We start from the raw sequence: 16,520 nt of genomic DNA on the forward strand, positions 1-16,520 counted from the left end.
TTTAATAATCAGACTAACATGGATACTAGGAAAAATTATTATTTTAGCAGGGTAGTGGAACCTTGGAACAGCTTACCGGAAGAGGTGGTAATGAGCAAGGGAGTGGATAGTTTTAAGAGAGCCATTGATCTTCACTGGGGATTGTAAATTGACTAGGACCAGCCTAGCTGTGCCCAGAGCCTGTTGCTGGTCATCACTTTTGTATTTGTATTTTCATTTATGTAGGTAGACTATATGAATGGTGTTTTTTTACAGTTATAAGTCATGCCTAAAGGTATTGCATACAGTTTTGATGATAAATTCAATTGCAAAAAATATTTTTTAAATTCATAATATATGATAGTTTATTGTATTTGTGCATGTCATGTTTGTTTGTTTTTTTTTTTTTTGTTAAAATTAGTGTATGTAAATAATATTATTTTTCAACACTTTTGCACAATGTACTGCTATTTTTTGCCTGCTTCATTTTAATCACAGTTCTTTGAAAAAAAAAAAAAAACCTTTTTTTTAACTGATAAGGTAAAACATCAGTAGTGGCCAGTGCTTATGTGGTGGCCACTTCAAGGTTTATATTTGAAAAAATAGGATTCCAGGTTTCTCAATGGCTTCAAACCGGCAGGCGGTAATACCTCCTGCACGTTTGATGTACTTTTGAATCCATCGGGAGACCTGGAATCCTATTTTTTCAAATATAGACCTTTAAGTGGCCACTATTGAAGCACTTGCCACTACTGGTGTGTTTACCTTATTTATTCAGGCTTAGAAGGCTAAAAATGTACAGTCTTGAGCAAAGAAGAGACCGAGGGGACATGATTCAGTTGTTTAAATTTATTAAAATGAAAGATGTTACGGGGCTGAAGTTTAGCACTGAAAACAGGACAAGGGGTCATTGTTTTAAGCTATTTCAATCTCAGGCTAACATGGATGTTAGGAAAAATTATTATTTTAGCAGGGTAGTGGAACCTTGGAACAGTTTATCGGAAGAGATGGTAATAAGCAAGGGAGCAGATAGTTTTAAGAGGGCCATTGATCTTCATTGGGGATTGTAAATTGACTAGGACCAGTCTAGCTGGGCCCAGAGCCTGTTGCTGGTTGTCACTTTTGTATTTGTATTTACTTTTGATAATTAAGTTGTTGCTTTGTTTTTTTAAATTATTATCCTTATTTTATATTTTCTTACATTTATTTTTTATTGTTTTGACTAATAACTAAGTTTTTTTCCTTCCTTGTTTGAACTGTTATAATCATTCCATTTTTGTACTGAGGGTAGATTAAGTTTCATGGTTTAAAAGGTTGATACTTTTGTATGGTGCATATTTAGAAATCTTTAGTGTAAAATGTGCCACAGTTTTGTTTAGTAAAATTACTTATTTACTTGTATACTTTCTTGCAAGATAAGGAAGCGCAAAAACCAAAACTTTTGTCCTTAAGATTAATGAACATTAGTGCAAAATTTTCTGTTTGATGATGAATTTCAATCTTAAAGAAAGTGACTATGGTTTGAGTCGAAATGGAATGAAAAGTATTGGATTCTTTTGGTGAAAAAAATAATATATTACAATTCTTTTTTTTCTATTTCTTGAAAAATGAATCGATGTCATTGTGGTTTGGAATGTAATTATGATGTAATTGAATTTCATATAGTGTGATTTTCAACTTGTTCCTTATTGTTGAGCTTTCTCGTACAGTGGCCGCCGCTTATGAATCACGTTTGTTCTAAACAGTTTTGATTCCATAAAGCGACTAAGTCAATAAAGCTGCATTTTGTTCTGTTTTTGACAATTTAATTCATTAAAGTGGTTGATTCAATTAACCGGCATCCACTGTATTAGGAATAGTGTTCTAAACAGTTTTGATTCTATAAAGCGGCTAAGTCAATAAAGCTGGATTTTGTTCTGTTTTTGACAATTTGATTCATTAAAGCGGTTGATTCAATTAACGGCGTCCACTATTAGGAATAGTGTTCAATATATGTTTCACTTTCCACCTTATCCCAGAAGTTACACATGGCAGTCAGTAGATCTCAAATTTTTGCAACCTATTATCTTAAAGTCAAAGTGACATGAATTTTAGAACATTTCTCATCTCACTGAGAGAAAAAAATTGGGGAATTTATTTATTTATTTTTTGGATATTATACATGAGTTAAACAGTCAAGACTGAAAATTTGTAATTTTCTTTTTATGTGAACTAAATTAGTCTTTTTATATTGCAATAGTTTTATTTTATCATCTATTGTAATGCAGGTATAAAATCAATTTTATGAAACAAAGTATCTTTCCCCTTATGGCATTAGCTGTATTCAACATGTGGCGGTAAAAAATATTCTCTTTTGTCACTGAACTCATTCACATTTATTTCTGAAATATGACCGAATGATTCCATAACTCAGGCCAACAAATATCCATGAGCTAATTGTAGTAGATTCAGCTCTAGAAATCGTTGATTGATCAAAACAACTGCTGTAAATACACTCTATAACAAAAAAATTGACGCACCAAGAAGGAGTGTCCGATTGAGACGTGAATTGGTGGGTAGGAAGACAATGCACAGAATAGTAAATGATTAAATTCTTGGAACAATTGAATAATTTATGTCAGAGTTACAGTAACAAGTTCAATAAGATATTGACCCGCCTCTAGCCTGGATACAAGCTGAAGCACGGTGTGGCAAACACCGATAAAGCTCCCGGTGGGTGTCCTGTGGTATTTCTGGCCAAATTCACTCCAATTGTCGGACGATGTCATCAACATTCCTTGCCAGATGCAATCGCCATCCCATCATACCCCAGGCATGCTCGATGGGAGAGAGATCTGGCGATCTGGCAGGCAACGGAAGGGTTTGACAAGCTTGCAGACAGTTCATAGCAACACATGCCGTATGTTATCTGGCATTGTCCTGCTGAAAACCAGCCAAGGGTACTGCAAAAGGAACAGCAGCAAAACAGGTCTCAGGATGTCGTCGACGTACCACTATGCAGTAAGTGTACCTCTCATTGCAACCAAAGGGGTCCAGTTATCAAAGGAAATGGCACCCCAGACTATAATGCCTTGTTGAGGACCAGTGTGGCGTGCAAAAGTGAAACCAGGATCCCCCCCCCCCCCCTCTGCGCTGGGTGCCTCTAAACACATCTTTGATGATCGTCATGACACAGTTGGAAGCGGGATTCGTCGCTCAAGACTATATGTCCCCAGTCGGCTCCATTCCAACCTGATCGAGCCATGCATCACTGTAATCTGACTTGGCAGTGTGTAGGCATCAGTGGCAGGTGGCATGACGGTCGGCGCGAGCGTAGATTTCGTTGTCCCAACTGTCTGTAAATGGCCATGATGGACATTGGTGTTTGGGTTGAACGTCTGATGGTTCATAGAGATGAAGAAAGAGCTGTGACAGCTGATCAGACAATCACTCTGTCATCACAATATGTTGTGACCCTAGGTCAACCCCTACTATCCTGACGCTGAACTCCTCCATTTTCCACCCATCCTTGCCAGCATCTTCGAATTGCCGCATCGCTTCGACTCAAATGACGAGCGATTCTCTGATTTGACCAACCAGCTTCTTTCAATCCAATGATACGTCCTCTTTCAAACTCTAACAGTTGCTCCTAATGAGCACGAACCATGCGGCGAGGCATTTTTAAGTTGTTGAAAGGTAATTTGAATCTCAATCAAACCGAAAGTTTTAACAACTGTTGAAGAACTGCTTTTTAAATACATCTGCTGGATGCGCAGTTTCGATGCGTTGGAGATCAAACTATTCATTCATTGGACACCAAATATTAATCATGCGCATATCTGGCAAAACATTCATGCATACAAAATTTCAAAGCGCTAATCGGATGATTGCTTCTTGGTGCGTCGATTTTTTTGTTATAGAGTGTAATTAGGAAGAGTGATGAAACAGGTTTTAATCATCACTCGTTACAAATTTTAATTGTTATAAAGAGGATTTGAATCATTTTAAGACTGCATTTCACGTATCTAAAGCTTTTTATTTCTGCACAAACATTACATGCATAGCTTTCTTTAAAAATATAAATTGAGCCTGTGATAAGTTTTTTATATCATTTCACTGTATTGTTTTTTTTTTTTTTAAATTGCTTGAATGAATTTCTCTTAATTTCTTTCTTTTTTTTTCTCCCTAGGATTTTACTAAAGCAAAATGGAAAATAATCAAGGCATCACAAATGAAGCTTTTCAAACCGATGAAACTGATGAACCTAATAAACTGTTAGAAAATTATTTTGGCAACAGCCAGTTTTCAGAAGATACAATCAGGCAAACATTATTAGATTCTGATGAGTGTGATGAAAATGTACCACACTCTGCGCTACCTATTTATCTAAGAGAATCAAATGAATCATCTGAATCACCACGAACAAAATTAGCAAAATTTATTCCAGATACTCCTTTCAAAATTAATGGCAACTTAAATCAAATTTGTGATAGTAGAATATTTGTGAGGCCGTTGGCAGTGCCTAATGGTACCAAAAGCTTCCATGTATCCCTCTCTATGGAAGATGAAGGTGATAGTAATGAACACACTTACTCCAAAAGTTGTGACTGTAACGAAGACATTATTGAGTCACTTCAAAGGCACAACTGTAACATCACCAGGAGTGTCTCTGAGGACTTCCTTCAGGGGCCATCGGAGCTTCAGCGGCGTATATCTCTCGTGCAAACTAGCAAAGGCAAGCTGATGGGTGTGCCAAGGGTTCGACCGGGCGAGAAAGTTGTCCGGTCTCCTTCGATGAGTGGCCAAGCCCCCTCTCTTCCCACACCTAGAATCTCAGATGGTTCAGAATTGATGCCAAAGAAAGCAAAATTCACAACAGAACAGAAGTTGATTGCCTTTTGTCTGTGTTTGGTTGACTTCACAGCATTTCTCAGCATGTCCATCATTGCCCCCTTTTTCCCCCGTGAGGTAAGTGGGTTATTTTTTGAACTTAAGTATGTGCAGAGGTGTATTTGGATGTGAAGCTGCCCCAGGCTTTTGAAACTGGCCACCCTCTAGTTGTATTAATTTACAGAGTTGGGGAGGGGGGGGGGAATCACGATTTCTTTTTTATACTTAAATCTGATTTTTTAAAAATTTGAATAAGGTTTTTTTTATTTGAATTATTTTTTTTAAAAATGAAATCTAGTCAAAATCAAATTTGAAATACAATAATAATGATCAACATTAAACTAAAAAAATTATAATAGCTAATTCTAAGTAATAATAATTATCGTCTTGAAGCATTTCATTATAGTACTTCATTTACTTTTTTTAATTGATGATATTTTTATTTAATTAATTATTTTTTTTATTCCCTAAGATTTTATTCATAGGAGTGTCAAACTTTAAAAATAACAGAAGTTTCTGAAGTTTTAGATATTGCTAAATGTAATGTAATAATGTTCTGTTATAGTTAGTAAATTACAATTTAAAATTGATTTGAGATGCGAAACAGGCAGTTAGTATGTAAATATAAAATTGGTTGGTCATCCTATGAAAGAACCCATGAAAGGACACTCTTATGGCCTTATGACTAAAAAAAAAATTTTTTTTGGTTTAAAAAAAAGGTATGGGAAAAAGTGCCGCCCCCTTCATTATGCCGCCCTGGGCTATAGCCCAGTAAGCCCATACGTAAATATGGCACTGAGTATGTGTATTTCTGTGATATATCATGATTAACTGATGCTTTTCAACTTCCTAAATGCAGTGCTGTACTCTGCCATGAGCAGGTGAAGAGCAGTAACTACAAAATTTTCCTTCTTTGCATCTTTTTTATCGATAGTACGTTAGCTTTATTGTACAAGCTTTATTACTTAGTTTCCACTGAAAAAGGGTGAAAATAATATAATTTCTGCATTTCCCAATGGTTTTCATTGGATCCAAAAGGCATTTCTTCAAGCATCTCGAAAACTCATTTCTTCAGGTATTGTTTTTTACCTGCTCATGGCAGTACTGTTTTGCCACATTTCTGATGGAATTGGCAAGCAGCCAGTTGAGATGATTCTGTCTGAATGAAGGGGGAAAGGAAAAATTTGATGTGCAAGTTTAGTTCATTTCAATCTGACTCGATTTAATTCAAAAGCAAACACGGGTTTATAATGGAAACGAGTATCATTGCAAAAAGATGCATCCGTTTCTGCCTGTAAACTGAATTTTGGCCTTTCTATCTCATCAGTGGTCAGACTGTAGTTGAAGCTGAACAAGGAACAATACTTTTCTCAGAAATATTTTCTTTTTTATTTCAATGTTAGTGCTAATTGAATGTAAATTGGTTTGAAACTACCTTTTTTTAGCATTAATAAAATCTGCTTTTTAAATGAAAGCTGGTCAAGTGATTTAAACTGACCATTGCTAAATGAATAATCTAGCATTAAATATTATTTTTATTCTGCCAAGTTTTGCCATTTTACAGTGCAGTGGACTAATTCATTGAATATTGGGACTTCCCTTCCTCCAAAGAAGACTAAATATGTTCAGCTACTTTATTTCTTTGGAGTCTGGTAATGCACAATATTTGTACAGTGCATTTTGATCTTAGGAAATTAAGATTAAAATTTCTTTGTTGCCTCTTGTAACAATTCACTTGCACTCGTACAAATGATCCTAATTCCTGTAAAAATCCTTTGTTTGAATAGCCAGCTATAGAATTTTGAGGAAAAATACTGTACTCGCTCCAAGCTCCTAGTCAAAAATAATCTTCTAGGAAATATATTCAAAATAAAAGGGCAATATTATTATCATTGCTCTATGAAAAGAAAATCTTTCTGATATGCTGAATGTCATATCTCGTAATGTTAAGAAAGCACTTTATTTTGACTAAAAGATTGCAAAGCATCAAAAAGGTAAATGAACAAGATATTTGTCTCCATAATGGGGGGACAATTAAACAAAATTATTTTCTTATAAATGTTGTAGCAATATTCTTTTGAGGTCCCCCCCCCCCCAACAAGCACATGAATAATATACCTGTGTTAAGGTCTATTAGCTCATCTTGACACAAGCGTTTGGATCTTTAAGTGTGTTGAAATATTTGAAACTACCTAAGTAGCAAGATAAAACTACAAGTAAAAATACATTTAATATGAAAGGGAAAGCTTTGCTTCATCCAAAAATTAGTTTATTGAGCTTTTTGTTAAATCTTGTGAGGTGAATCTATGTGTTTTCTCATCATTATGAATCATTTTACAAGTTCTCACAAATGAAATAAAGATGTTTGGAAAGGTGCTGTTGTCTATTTTGTCAAACTCTTTTCTTTCTTTCTCTCTCTCTCTCTATCTATCTATATATATATATAATAATAATAATAATAATAATAAAAGTGAAAAATATTGAAAAGACCACACCAAAAGCCCATAGATGCGCAACGCAGCAAAACTAAAAAGCCAAGTAAATATAAAAATAAGCAAACAGAATTTCAAATATTAAACAAATTATAAATAATTAATGATGATAAAAAGGAAAAATGCAAACAGCAATTAAGTAGGAAAAGATAAAGAGTGAATCCAGAGCTCATCAGCCGTGGAGGATTCATTAATTATGGTCAAAAGACCAAAATTTTAACTATGAACTAAAAGAGAATGTTTAAGCTCCAGTACATGCAATATAGAGTAACAATGGGCAAAAACACCACTTGCTAAACTAAAAACAATAAACTAGAGCTCAAACCTAAAACTAAAAGCAGGGGGTTTCGCCTCGACTAATTAGGAATTCAAGTTCCGATAATTAGCCATCCACGGGACAGTACCTGCCTATAATAAAATTGTCTTACCTTGAAATCCATGTAAACAAAGCCGATTCCATTGTTCAACCTGATAAAATTCCATTCCAGTTGTAAACATAACATTAAAATAAAGATAAAAACATATCCAGAGGACCAATCCATAGACATACCGAGTCGCCTGTTTCCCACGTGTAAAAATTCATCCACCCCAGTGATTCATAAAAAATTGTGCATCTGCCATTTTATATATATATATATATATATATATATATATAAAATAATAATAAAAGTGAAAAATATTGAAAAGACCACACCAAGAGCCCATAGATGCGCAACGCAGCAAAACTAAAAAGCCAAGTAAATATAAAATTAAGCAAACAGAATTACAAATATTAAACAAATTATAAATAACAAATGATGATAAAAAGGAAAAATGCAAACAGCAATTAAGTAGGAATAGAAAAAGAGTGAATCCAGAGCTCATCAGCCGTGGAGGATTCATTAATTATGGTCAAAAGACCAAAATTTTAACTATAAACTAGAAGAGAATGCTTAAGCTCCAGTACATGTAATATAGAGTAACAATGGGCCAAAGCACCACTTGCTAAGCTAAAAACATTAAACTAGAGCTCAAACCTAAAACTAAAAGCAGGGGGTTTCGCCTCGACTAATTAGGAAAACAAGTTCCGATAATTAGCCTACCACGGGACAGTACCTGCCAATAACAAAATTGTCTTACCTTGAAATCCGCGTAAACTTATCCGGTCCGTTGTTCAGCCTGATAAAAAAGCCTGTCCATTCGTCAACAAATCTTTTATATTTTTATATTTTTATTAGTCTTTTATATTTTTATTGTTTTGTTGACGAATGGACAGGCTTTTTTATCAGGCTGAACAACGGACCGGATAAGTTTACGCGGATTTCAAGGTAAGACAATTTTGTTATTGGCAGGTACTGTCCCGTGGTAGGCTAATTATCGGAACTTGTTTTCCTAATTAGTCGAGGCGAAACCCCCTGCTTTTAGTTTTAGGTTTGAGCTCTAGTTTGATGTTTTTAGCTTAGCAAGTGGTGCGTTGGCCCATTGTTACTCTATATTACATGTACTGGAGCTTAAGCATTCTCTTCTAGTTTATAGTTAAAATTTTGGTCTTTTGACCATAATTAATGAATCCTCCACGGCTGATGAGCTCTGGATTCACTCTTTTTCTATTCCTACTTAATTGCTGTTTGCATTTTTCCTTTTTATCATCATTTGTTATTTATAATTTATTTAATATTTGTAATTCTGTTTGCTTAATTTTATATATATATATATATATATATATATATATATATATATATATATATATATATATATATATATATAAAATGGCAGATGCACAATTACGTGAAAGTTCATTTTAAAAAATGAAATAGGTGTTTTTTATTTAGTTTAAAGTGTTTCTGAAAACATTTGAAAACTGCTGATGGTAATGGGAATAGCAAAATGAAGCAAAAAGAGTTAAAGTACAAATCAAAGTGAAAAAAGTTAAAATCTCATGCTTAGCTTTTAGGGCTCATTTCATTACTTTTATTTATACTTTTATTTTACACTTTCATTTTGTTAGTCATATGTTGAAATGTTTAAACTGCTTATTGTAATAGGATATTCCTTATTTGCAACAATTTACAGTCGGACCTCCATATATCGAAATAGCAAATTGCCGGAAAAAAATTCGATGTATAGAAATTTCGATATATAGAAACAATCTTATTTTATCCTAAAAATCTCCTAAAACATTGAAATTAAAGCTAATTTTCGTGTATGAAGCTTAATTTCTAATTTATACGAGCATCGGATTACATGAAAGTTAATAATTAAAAAAAAAATAGAAATTACATTTTTGCGCCTTTATACATTTTCTTTCTTCGGCAATTCAACTTGATCAGCAACATTAGGGATTTTCGTTTTGACAAATCGAGAGAAAAGTAAAAAATTTATCTACTTAACCTGAATGATTTTTACTGCAGCTAAAACGAGTAGGAACGATTATCAACAGACAAAAGGGATGACTTGAAACTGATTTTCCAATGTTACTGGTTACAACTAAGCTATTTGAAATAAACTTGAGAGAATTAAATTTAATGATTCTAGAACAAAACAACGACCTATCTACACACCCCTCAACCCCAGATTCTTTATGAGTTTCGTAGCAACCTTTAGTGAACATAATTTTCTCCCCTAACCTTTATTTTTCATGAGACAAACAGTCTAAAGAGGAAAAAAAAATCTACAAATGTCTCGAGAAAAAAATCGATATATAGAGATTTTTTCGATATATAGAAACAATTTTTCTATGTAATGAACATAGAAATTTGCTGGGATTTCGATGTATAGAAAATTTTGATATGTGGAAGTTCGATATATGGAGGTTCGACTGTATTTTCTGTACAAAATTAATATGTTTGTAAAACCCATAAATTTTATTATTTTTTCAGGCTGCTGAGAAGGGAATGCGTGAAGCTGTTTCCGGTTTTGTATTTAGTATTTATGCACTAGTTGTTATGTTGGCATCACCTGTCTTTGGGAAAATAGTAAGTTTAAGTGCCTTTATAGTAAAGCATTATTATTTGCCTGTGTATCCCCCTCCACCCAAGGATAGATCTAGAAACGTTCAAGGAGGGGGTGGTTGATTTTTTAACTTGCCTCTTACTACGTATCTGATTACACATGCTTGGTGTGTGTAGGGGGGGGGGAGATGGTACAGCATTTTAAATTAAAACAACTAAAGTATAGATATAGTGGTGGTCAGAATTATAAAGACGGCAGAGACATTGCACAGAAAAGAAAATTCTGAAATAACTCTATGAAATTTATACACAAAATGCATTTTTATGCTAGAAATCATTGTGGAATGTAGAACATTTGAAAATATGAAGCATAAATGCTCTGAAGTGATTGGTAAAAGAAATGTCATTGTTAAAATTGGACAAATTTATAAGGACAATGAGTATTTTGCCCTGAAAACCTTATAGTCCAGTCAAATTAGGTCGAAAAAGGGCCGAACCCGGACATTCAAAAAAAAAGAATGTGCACCTATGCAAAATTGTTCAGTATCATGAGGAAATAACGTACCAAAAAGTCCCAAGAGTTTGAGCTTCGGGTTTGGGAGTTATAGGGGGCAAAGAGGGGGCTCAAAATGCAGATTATTGCTTTATTTCAGTTGTATTTCCAGCACTATTCGTTTTCATGAAAGGGTAATTGAATAAAAGTTAAATATGGAACAAATTACAAACCCTGCAAGTACTATTTTTATACACATCTGTCATTAAGGGAGGGGGGGGGGAATGACCCCTCTCCCGCCTCCCCTCCCCTTCGGATTTTGAGATATATACATTGTACAAATGCAAAAGTTTCGTTGCAGGTATTTTATTGTTTTTTAATGACATTTTCGAGTGTATTCCCTTTGCCCCCCCCCCCTCCCATGAGTAAATGAAATGACGGGCCTAATCATACGTATCTCAATCCAAAATAAGGTTGACACTTATTTGTTCATCAAATAAGAAATAAATTCCGAAGTGCATTCTCTTTGGATTCTTTTTAGAGCTGTGCTGTAGAATATAAAATTTCATAAATTCATTTTTGCCCGATGGATATTATACTAAGAAACTTAATAGTAAACTTATATTTGAAGTGTTATTTTTTTTTTTTCGGTTTTAAGTTAAAATGACGTAAAGATGGCATTGAGATTTAATTCTACTGTACGCAGGCTCGAATCTATGTACCCGCAGACCCAGCAATGCGGGGATCTGTTGGGGGGGGGGGGGGGGGGGGAGAGAGTTCAGACCACTTAGGTGGTTCCATGGCCTAAGAAACCAAAAAAACTTTAAGAAACTAAATAAAAACCAATACTTCAAATTTAAAAGCTGAAAATCTTTTTGTAATCTTTTAGTAAAAATTTGAGAAACTAAAGAAACTCAATACATAGTATTACTTATGAACTTTAGCGAATCTTAATTAATAAAAATAGCTTAACAGGAGTCACTGAGTTGTGAATTTGAAACAAATTCTTTTTAATAATAAAATAATATACTATGCACAGAAATAATCATTAGGAATCCTTAAAGTTTTAAAATATAGAAACAAAAGCACACACACACACATCAGTTCTAAAAGTTTGAAGGACAAAAACAGAAAGAAAATTTGGTAGTCTAACAATTGCAGTTTTGCATTGTACTGCTCTGTACGGCTGTTTTTAGGTCTCATTGTGAATCAGATGTCGGAATGAATGTTGAATTTATAGAAAAGGGGGTAGTTTCTGAAATCTGAAAGGTAAGACGTTGCGCCTTCAGCGAAGGGCTTGATTACCAAAAAGGCTTGGGAAGCTAGAGCTCCCCCTCATAATTTTCAGGGAGCCCAAAAATTACTGAAAAACTGCTTAAAAATTCCAGATTCTGCTTTTAAAGGTACTGCAAGCATTAGAACTGGTTCGATCAAACTTGGCCAAACTATTACAATGCACTTTCATAACAATTTTGTGACAGGACAAATCTGTTTCAGCAACTAACCACCCTTTATTGTTTAGAAGTTCAGTGAAAACGTACGTAATTTACAAAAATTCTATATGTCGGGTAGGAGGAGAGGGGGCTGCTTTAAGTCTTATAAAAATAATTTGTGTTTTCTCTTCATTTTGCAGATTTGCCGCTTCTATTCCTATAACCTCTGTTGAGTGCAGAAAAAATGTAAATGCACCATATGAAAGAACTCATTCAAACGATGTTTGTTTTAATTTTCAAGAGTAATTTTTGGCATTTTTCAAGTTTGAATTGCTTTTTTCCTTGGAACATTTTCAAAAGTAAAAACTAAGACTTTTGCTTCCAAATGTATAATATGTTATGTTTCTGAAAAGGTTTAAGAAAAAATTACAAACATTTTACTTTTATTTAAAAAAGGAAAGGAATTTTTTTAAAACCTTTTTTCTTTTTTTTTTTTGGCAAGAGCAAAGATTATTCTTGCAAATCTCCCTCCCCCCCCCCCCCTCCCTTCCTGTGGTTGAAATAGTAACAAGTATGTCACTAGCGGTGCTGCTTCGGTTCTAAAAGTAGCCATCAATTTTTGACACTTAGATCCGATCATTTACGGAAATTCAGTGTACTATTTTCGCTTAACGTTTTTAATCGAGATCGTTCATAATCTTTCAGTACTTCAGACTAACAATCAATCGAATGCTGATGAATAATCAATTCTTGTATCGCTTGTACAGTCAAAATTCGACAAAGTGTGTTTAACGTTTGTTCCTATCTTTTTACATTTCAATCCGACCCGCTTCTATTCTTCTTGGGGACATAACATAAATATATTTTCTGTTTACTTCAAGAAAAATGTAGGTTTTCACTTTTCAACTTGCATTTCCATTAACGTACTATTTTGAAAAATGTAAAAACTTTTTTGTCTCCAAATTAGTATTTCTGTGAAAGTTTTGCTTACAAATGAAATTGAAGAACAAAATTAAATTGTTGAAAAAGCTGCATTGTGGTACATTCCTCCGTGGTCCAAAAAAATTTGTCCCGAATGTATGACTATAATGTTAGCAAAAGAAAAATTAGCCAAAATGGCAGAAAATGTAGAACGTGAAATAAAATCGGAAAAAAGTGACACACTAAATGTGTTTTTGTCACAAGCATATAATTCCCATCATTGAAATTATGAAATTCTAATTAAGAAGTTAAACGTCATTCATACAAAATCCAGCGTCTTATAAAATCAGCCAATGAAGAGTTAAAGATGTGGTTTAATCAATTAATAACCAGGAAATTAAAACCTTTTTATGAAATTTTGAAGACTGAATAATAAGGAAGTAAAGTATTTCAATTATCAAAACTAAACATTTTTGAACAAATCGTTCAAATTACGGAAACACATGGTGAGGAGCAAGACAAAGCTAAAAACCACATGAAACCTAAATCTGGATCATGTTTTTAAAGAACTTCCCTGAATTCAATTTAATCTGGTATAATATTTGGCAGAAATAGACATTGAAATGTCTGAGAAACGCATCAGAAAATTTGTATTTTGACCCGATTAAGCACGTCATTTCATTAACATGGGGGGGGGGGGGGGTGAGGAGGGAGGAAGCAAAGGGAATGTACTCAAAAAATGTTATTTTAAAAACAATAAAACACGAGCAAGGAAACTTTTTCATTTGTACAATGGGGTACCCTCAAAAATGGGGAGGGGGAATCCCCCCCAAAGACAGATCTTTGCAAAAAATATTACTTGTAACATTAGTTATATGTACCATATTCAACTTTTATTCAATTACCCTTTCATGAAAAGGAATAGTGTTGCAGATACAGCTGAAATAAAGCAATAATCTGCATTTTGAGCCCCCTCTTTGCCCCCCTGTAACTCCCAAACCCGACGCTCAAACTTTTGGAACATTTTGGTACGTTATCTCCCCATGATACTGAACAACTTGGTATAGGTGCACATTCTTTTTTTTTTTGAGTGTCCGGGTCATGACCTAATTTGACTCGACTATTAGTAATCAAATACAAATACAAAAGTGACGACCAGTTTTTCAATCACTTTTATCAGTCTTGGTGTCATGGAAGTTGAAGAAAGTTCTTAGAAACTTTTATCCTGGCTTTTTCGATGGAGAAAATGAGTTCTTGCTTGTTTCGATATCGAATACCATTTTTGCATACTTCGGGTGCCAGAATGATTCACTTCCATTAAACTTAGATCGAGCCTTTTGTCCAGCCAGTACTATAATTTCACGAAATAAACATCAAGCAATGATTTTGAGGTTTGAGAAACATGTAATTAGGCATTATCTGTTGAAACAAATAGTTTAAACTCGTAATTAACGGAGATTTTGGTTCAAAAAATATTGCTCAGTGCATCAACATTACTCTCAAAACTCATTCTGCCCTTCACAAAAAATATTGGTGCAGCTTCTGTCCATTACGAAACTTCCTCAGACCATTACTGAGCTGCCTCCAAATGTACACTTTAAGATTTTTTTTCCTTCACAGAAATCGTAACAGAAATAGCAAAAACTATCTAGTTCCTCCTAATTAAACTTTTTCTCATCTGAAAACATTACATTGTACCACTTTTTACTCATAACAATGCATTTTTGACACGCTCAAGCCTTGATCTCTTATGAGTTTTTTTAAAGAGTCTGTTATGGCATTTCTTATACATAATGAAACTTTTTCTCTTTTTGTTGAAGTGCAAACACTGTATCGTAACTTGAATTCCCATTTAATGTCTCTTGATGTTCCATTTTTGGAGCGAGCTCGTCTTATCATCATTAGTTTCACACACACAGAAACCGAAGATTTTCCACCTTTTCGTCTTTGTCGACCTTATTTGCCGGAACTTTTGAGAAACTTCTCAATAACAAATCTCGTATCTATTCAAACATATTGCGATTTGAAATTTTTCAAGCAACCACTTTCCTTTTCTCAAATTCTTTTAAGTTTTTGTACCTAGCTGGATGACAGTAAAAATAGGATGTGACTTCCCCAATCGCTTACTAAGCATTTATGTAGCGCAGTATGAGGAATATGGCGGCACAAAATACAATGCAAATGAGTGAACCAAAAGTTTTATTTACTATTAGTTACTAGTCATAAAATTTGCATAACTTTCTGACCAAATTCAGCAATGATGTGGTACGTGAAATACACCGCCAGCTCAGTCATTTCCAGCCGGGGACTGCAGTTTCGTGCTTATTAGCACTCATCAGCCCGGCATAGGAAAGTGACTGAGCTGGAGATGGAAAACCTCTTAAGGAAGCCAAGAGTGCGAAACAAACTGTTAGCTGATATAGAATTAGCAGACCAGACGAGTGACCGAAGCAATGGTTCGGTTCAACTCGAAGATTGAAAGCCAGGCAAGGTATATTCAGTAAATTACCGCCCAATAGCCAGGGCTAAAGCAGAAATACGTGAAATACACCGCTGGTAGTTTTTCCTTTTGTCCTTATAATTTTGACCAACACTGTATTTAGCCAAGGAGGTTCACAAACCTTTCTGTTGAAAGAGGTATTCTAAAATAACGTTTTATATCTTCATTTTAGTAATAATTATGGAGGAATATTTTGAAACTCCATTACACCCCCCCCCCCCCCCCCCCAACATCATCAAATGTTACATAAAACGATTTTTGAAACTTTCTTTTCAAAAAAATACTGGAGGAAAGTCATACCCATTCTGTCTCCTAACAGTAACTGAGATTTCTACAGTCACATATTTCTAACAAATTTTGCAAACTGTTCAGGGGAAGACCTCCTAAAATCGCCAAAAATCGTCTAAAATTGCCTTTTTTAACTTCAATTCTGAAAAGTTTCCAGGAATTAAATGTTTACCATGACACCATCAAAAATGGCCTACCCTTTGGTTTTAGAACTTCAATTCAAAAAAATTACCAATGCAGAGTCCCTCAAAGGAGGGGTGATCACCCTTTCTTGTATCCTTCCTCGTCCCCACAACACATAGTTTCTTTGCATGAATTTCGATTTTCCTTCTCAAAATACTAGAATTTTTTAAAACTAGAAACAAAGTCCTCCCCAGACATGTTGGTGCCCAAAGCAAATATACTCTGGCACCCCCCTCCCTCGACCAAAAAAAAAAGTTGTTTATAACAAAAATTGATTTTTAAATTTTGGGAGTACTTCATCTGAAGGATTTGTTTGGTTTTCAAAATAATTTTGCTTCATTTGTTTTGGGAAAAGAAAGGGAAAGAACATTTCAGGTTAGCCTTTGGGGTCACTTAGAGCTAAATTCAGCTCTGACCACCAGAAATGAATCT

General features: G+C 34.3%; 1 protein-coding gene across 1 annotated transcript in view; it reads left to right on the forward strand.

Moving 5' to 3' along the window:
- The window catches only part of LOC129227504 (MFS-type transporter SLC18B1-like), a 49,375-nt gene that overhangs the window by 11,371 nt on the left and 21,484 nt on the right, over positions 1–16,520 (forward strand). Inside the window, exons 2-3 of the mRNA XM_054862080.1 lie at positions 4,148–4,926; positions 10,199–10,294. Coding sequence (XP_054718055.1) covers positions 4,165–4,926; positions 10,199–10,294 — 858 coding nt within the window. The 5' untranslated portion in view covers positions 4,148–4,164. The remainder of the gene's footprint in view (positions 1–4,147; positions 4,927–10,198; positions 10,295–16,520) is intronic.

Source organism: Uloborus diversus, chromosome 8 (assembly GCF_026930045.1).
Source record: "Uloborus diversus isolate 005 chromosome 8, Udiv.v.3.1, whole genome shotgun sequence".
Classification (NCBI taxonomy): domain Eukaryota; kingdom Metazoa; phylum Arthropoda; class Arachnida; order Araneae; family Uloboridae; genus Uloborus; species Uloborus diversus.